The sequence below is a fragment of the Amblyomma mixtum genome, chromosome 1 (assembly GCF_055824585.1).
Source record: "Amblyomma mixtum isolate Tamu chromosome 1, ASM5582458v1, whole genome shotgun sequence".
Lineage (NCBI taxonomy): Eukaryota > Metazoa > Arthropoda > Arachnida > Ixodida > Ixodidae > Amblyomma > Amblyomma mixtum.
This window is the reverse complement of record NC_143012.1, coordinates 181,528,178-181,534,177: the sequence shown is the minus strand read 5'-3', so window position 1 is coordinate 181,534,177 and position 6,000 is coordinate 181,528,178. Positions and strand designations below refer to the sequence as shown.

At 47.8% G+C, this 6,000-nt stretch overlaps 1 protein-coding gene across 1 annotated transcript in view; it reads right to left on the bottom strand.

Moving 5' to 3' along the window:
- Positions 1-6,000, bottom strand: part of LOC149370145 (luciferin 4-monooxygenase-like) — a 243,308-nt gene that overhangs the window by 8,610 nt on the left and 228,698 nt on the right. Inside the window, exon 13 of the mRNA XM_089576968.1 lies at positions 5,286-5,555. Coding sequence (XP_089433094.1) covers positions 5,286-5,555 — 270 coding nt within the window. The remainder of the gene's footprint in view (positions 1-5,285; positions 5,556-6,000) is intronic.

The following is a 6,000-nucleotide window of genomic DNA, read 5'->3' as shown; positions in this document are numbered from 1 at the left end:
TAACTAGTAAAAAATAATAAATCTCCTTCTTATGTGTTATCTTCAATTCAAGGGATTCTAGGCAGTACAAGCCATCTTGAGGTTTGGCGGGTAAACGACTAACCAGCTTGTCGCATTTGACTTATACGTTCTGGATGATTTTCCTCATAGACCGTATTGTCTATCTGTGTTCTTTGACCTGCAAAGTCATATGATACGGCATGCGTTCTGGAATCCTCCGTTATCTGCGTTCCCATGGAGTATCCGCGAACATGCTGAATACCATAGAAGCTACCTCTCTGAACATACCTCCATAGCTCATGTTGGAAACAAATTGTCAAACCAGTTCGCACAAAAGAACGGTGTCCCGCAAAGGGGTAAAATGAATTGCGTGTTGTGCAAAACTATTTCCACCTCTGTGTAGGTTCGTGATGTCCAGATAAGTTTCTAGTCCAGCAATTTGGCTATTGTGAACGGCAGATTTAGCTGGTAGTTATCAAACTCTCTAGCTGGGCTGACGACAATGGGTTTAAACTTCACTGTGAAAAGATTGCCTGTGTGCTATTTTCTAAGGAACATGGCATTAGGCTTGACGTCAACATGACACTAAACGTTGAGAGCCTTCTCGGTACCAAAGACTACATTGTCCATGATGTTGCAGTTCATAAATTTGTTTTTAAATCTCAAACAACGAACAGTTGAAACTGAAAGAAACACAGTGAACGAGAATGATGCAGCAATGAACCTGCTGAAAATCCTCTCACATTAGTCATGGGGTACGGACAGCGACTGGCTCTTCAGCCTTCTGAATAGTCTAGTGTTGTCACGCAATGACTATTGTTCGATAACGTTCGAGTCAGCATCAAGGTGTGCCCTAAGATTCTTGACCCAGTCCACCACCTCGGACTCTCTCCCGCCGCCGGTGCTTTTCGAGCTAGCCTCATTGCTAGCCTCTACGTCGAGCAACAGTGTCTGTTTTGATCCATCACAAAACCACTTGCTCAGCCTTATTGAATTATTTAAGGGGAGGGGAGTAAACTAGTTGGGAACCGCGTAATGAGCGTGATTTCACGGCATGTCATCATGCGTGCCCTGGCACTGCAGAGTGTGGGGAGGCCACCGACCGTCCGGTCGAGGAGTTCTCGGGCGTGATTGTGTGTGGCCATATTCCACGGATGTCCGCAGTGCGCAGCAACTCTGGTGAGTGTTATACGCTGATTCGGTGCTATAGCACTGTACACAACATGAAGTGCTTGTGTCTGAACTCGTTGTTTGGCAAAATTTGTAATGCCTGATTTCGAATCAGAACATATGTGTTTTTCATTTCTTTGAGTAATGGCCAGAGACATAGCTCTCTTCAGCCCCGACAGGATGTTGAACTTGTCTGAGAGGTAAAGCTGAGCAGGGATTGTGATGACACTTAAGTACCTCGATACCATAGACCGATGTGTAGAATATTGCGCACCGTCTGGATGTCTGCGTGGGGCTTATGGAGGGCTGCTCGAGCTGTTCGATGATCTTTGTCATGCTCAGGGTTGGTGGTTTTGAAGAGAGGTGGAATATAAAGGTTTTTTGCTAGGCGTACAGAAATGTTATGCTGACCTGACATTTCGTCGTCGAGGGTAATGTTGATTCTTTTCAAGAGTTTGTGTCAAGTAGTAGTCTGAGATACAGATTTTCTTCGGAACTCTTCTTGTGTTCACTGTCGTCTGGCCTGCAAATTATGCCAACTCCCCAAGGCGGTTGTCTATCACATACTTAGGGAGTACCCTAATAGTCCAACTCCTCCCCCTTTTCTTACACTCGGCAGCCAGGGGAGGTGGGAGGCCGTGCTGCACAGCTCACAACCGGAGGTTCAGCTCCGGATGGTGATCTGGGCCCCAAAGGTCGCCAGAGTGCGCGGATCATGGCCGCGTAAGCGATGGCAAGGGCACACTGTTCTCCTTCTACCCCCTTATCCCTATCCCCTCCCCACTAGCTTCCTCTCAAAGATGGCCCCAATAAAAGTTTTTTCGCCACCACCAAATCTATGCGCAGGTGGACCGATGGTCACTGGAACGAAGAAACTTTACAGGCATAGCTTACTCGCGAAGGTACTACCCCAACTCGAGATCCAAACCGTCAGCTTCTGCTTGACACAACAAGCACAGAACTGTTTTTGACAAAACCGGCATTAATACCACCACATGCCATCACAGTAGCGAAGAATATCGAAACCTGAACATTCCGGCTTCCAGTCATCAAATGATCTCCGCAGAAATCTCATTGTAACTTCGAAAATGCAGGCTGTTAATTGCGAATTGCATTCCTCGAAATAGAAACACCCAGCCTATCGATTGCTATAGAGTAACACTTCATGTCCTCGCAGGCAAAGTACAGGTTCGATAAGTTTTACAGTAACGCCTCCAAGTCTTCACTAGTTCCATGTGCATCACATGGACAAAAGTTTTGCAAATAAAAAATGTGAACAAACATCCAAGCATATTTACTGCCGAAAGTTATGGTATCCTATCAACCATAAGACACATCACAGAAAAGAAAATGTTGTTACGTTGCAAGACACTGCGGGCCTGTGGGCCAGAGATCCGGAAACTGTTTGTGCCGCGAGCGTTCGGACCTTTACTCGGCGTCGCAGGGTGCCGGCCTCTTCACGGACGCGGGGCTCATGTTCGGCGTTCGAAAACGCGAACGTAAATGTCCAGGGACGCGAACGCGTGGACACGGCGTTCGAGAGCGCGACCGTCAGCGCAGAGGGACGCTTCCTCCCGAGAACGCCCAGCTGGGTCACGTGGGCACGGCGTTCGTGGGAGCAGAGTGACCGCACGGGAGTCAACGAGGAGGGTCGTCCTCCAGCAGCGGAAGAGAGCAGCTGCTCGGGGAGCCAGCCTGTACCTTCTAAGGGCCGGGGGCCCTCTTTTCTTTTGGGTCACATTTTCTTAATAAAGACCCATTTCCAAGCCTTCATCGAATCCACAGCCCGCACCTCGCAACAATGTGCACATCCGTCATTTACGCAGACTCCCTAACTGCCTTATCGGGTGGGAAATGAAATAAGAGCCCAGTGATGAATCCTTTCAATTTCGTTGTTGTATACTGCATATCATTTTCTTACTGACTAGCGCAGACAGCTTTGGGCGAATAAATCTACGCGCTTGCATATCTCATGTTGTCTGAGAAAAAAAAAAGCAACCGCGTCCTCTTAAGGTGCGTGAAGCGGTCACAAAATTTAAAATTGCGCTGCCACTAAGGTTCCCGATCACCAAATCCACTGACCTTTGCCTGAAGCATGGCCTTGAATCCCTATACCGCTCGTGTATGTCGCATTTCGCAAAGTAGGCTAAAAAAGGAAGTAATGTTTTTTATCTTAAGCATCTCTACCGCTGCCACCAGCCCGCCTTTTCTTGCCTATTTATGTCGCGTGCAACAGAGTGTACTAATTATTTTTTTAAAAATCGGCACCAATTTATACATCTTTTATTTTGTATTAATAGCAGTACTACTTGGGGTCTAACGTGTCTAAGGGACACGAGGGCTCTGAGGAACGTCGTGTACTGGAGGACTACAGACTGACCAGCTGGGTCAACATGCGCTGACATCGCACAGTACACCAACGCTTTCGCATTTCCCAGCATCGAAATCCGACCCCAGTGGCTGGAATCGAACCCGCGGTCCTGGGATCAGCAGACAAGAGCCACAGCCACTGAGCCATCGTGGGGGTCCTATTTAGTATCAGCTGTATGAGAAGTAACTGTTGCATTGCGTGGGTGGGTAGTTGCACCTGTGTTTCACATATTTAATTTACATGACACAAAAAAGGCAATCTACTCTCACTCGGTGTGTTATGAGTTCGAGCAGTGTTACAAATCGATTAAAACCATACGCAAATACATGAAACGAGAACACGGTAAGGTAATAAACTCAGGATTTCACATCAATCTTGCGTAGAACGCTTTAGAATTCCCGAAAACATAGTCTGGTTCCATTTTCGGACTGCCTAGCGCAGTCAGCTTTCGGTCGGTAAATCTACCCCCTAGCATGTCTCATTTTCTCTGGAAAAAGTATATCCCAGGTTGCAAAAAGTTGGGCGGCACTGAGTCCTGAAACCGTTCGGAACAGTTCTCTTGAATCGTTCCATTTCAAGTGCAGTTCCAAAATGGCGTAAATTTTATCACTTCGGTTACATCGCGGTTCCAGGCAAAAATACGAGTTCGGATCCGGTTTTGGGTACAGGTTCGGCTCCGGGTCAACACCCTGCTTTATTCAGGGTTATAGATGTACCCAACTTTCGGCGCGTGGTTTTGCCATCATGATTAATCCCAAAAGAAGGTGCATCATGAATTATTTCATTGGAGTTTACATTCGTATAAAGCGCTGATGTGCGTGGAACATGATAGAGGGGGATGTTTGTTAAGTAAACTTCGCAGGTCACCAAGTAAGACTGCTACGCGAGAAAAAGCTGTAGTTACTGCTCTTTGCCGTTCCCCTGGATAAATCTGATGGAGTAGTCGCATGGCTTCCACTGTGTTCGCCCCGTGAATGGACCTTGCGTGCACTGCCTGAGCTCGGACAGTGCACTTCACATTTCACATTCAAAACTACTTTTCGTAACGAAGAAAAAACATTTGAGAACCAGGTTTATATTTACCGAACTGCCTTAGCTTTGGTGCACACCGCGAGTTGCAGAGTCGTCTTCACTAATTATGATATGTTCTGTTTTCTACAGGCATTGCGAAGAAAGTATTGCTTCATTTAGTTCAAATTTAAAAACTTCGTCGAGATGGGAAAGGCTTTTGTCGGCGAAAAGGTCACCAACATAAGCAGTGCCCTCGCTCTATCGCATTAGAAGGAACAGGATTAATGAAGGGCGTCAGAATTGATGGGGTTTAATTCCATTTGTTTGATATGTTTCGTATCGCTCAAGATATCATAGCCCAACAAATGTCACTGCACGATGATCTTGTACGCATCTTTAAACGGGCCAAAAAGGAAGACTACCGAGACGTTTCTCATGAGGCTTCGGCTGGGGAGATAGGTTTGATGTCTCCGCCGCTATCGCTGAGAGCAAATAAATATTATACCGGGTGGGGAAACACCACGTGCGCCTGTGTATCGAATTAGTTAAGAAGGCGTGGTTTCAGCGTGTGCTTGTTTCTGTGTACATAGGAGTATGTGAACTCGTATGGCCAACGAAATTCTGAACAGCACGTATCTCGAAAACAAGGCACCTCGACCTATCCAGGCTTCCCTCCTGACCTGCATGCCGTGTCCGCAGAGGTGAAAGACAGACTGCACCACCAAGTACTCACGTTGCACAGTGCCATTGAAGCTCTCGACGAGTCCCTGGCGGTCGCGCCTGCTGCCTTCTTCCGTGAGTACGACAGCCGCTGCAGGTGCCTCTCCTAGCTCGCCGTGTGGCAGGCCCACGACGGACACCTCGGCGATCTCGGCAGAGTGTTCGCGAAGCAGCAGCTCTTCTAGCTCGGCAGGAACCACTTGGTTGGCCATGCACTTTATCATGTGCTTCAGTCGGTCAGCGATGTAGAACCGCCCGTGCTCGTCGTAGTAGCCGCAATCGCCTGCAAGAGCTATGTCGCTTAGTTCGGGTAGAGGCATTAGAAATCATTAGCTCATTCATTAAGAATCAAGAAATGTAGCGAAGTACACGCGACGCCTGGTGCTCGATGAGATTTATTAGTCCGCAGTGGAGCAATTTCAAACCTTCGACCTCTTACTGTGGTAAGAAACGGGAAGCCAATGAATCGTGGCCATGGCTCGCCCAGTTTCATTTTGGACTGGTTTTGCATCTATCGAGCCCAGACGCCTTTCTTTTCCCGGTTACAGACGGCTCGATGCGCGTCGCAGCCTTTATTCTCCCAAATAGAGCAGCATCAATACGCATCGCGTATGGTGCACCACGCTGTCAGAAGCCGCATGTTGTGGTCACCCTACCAGAAAATGAAATCGGCTAAGCTGTTCCATAATGCGAACAATGCAGCGCAACGCTCTCCCCGCGACGGCGTT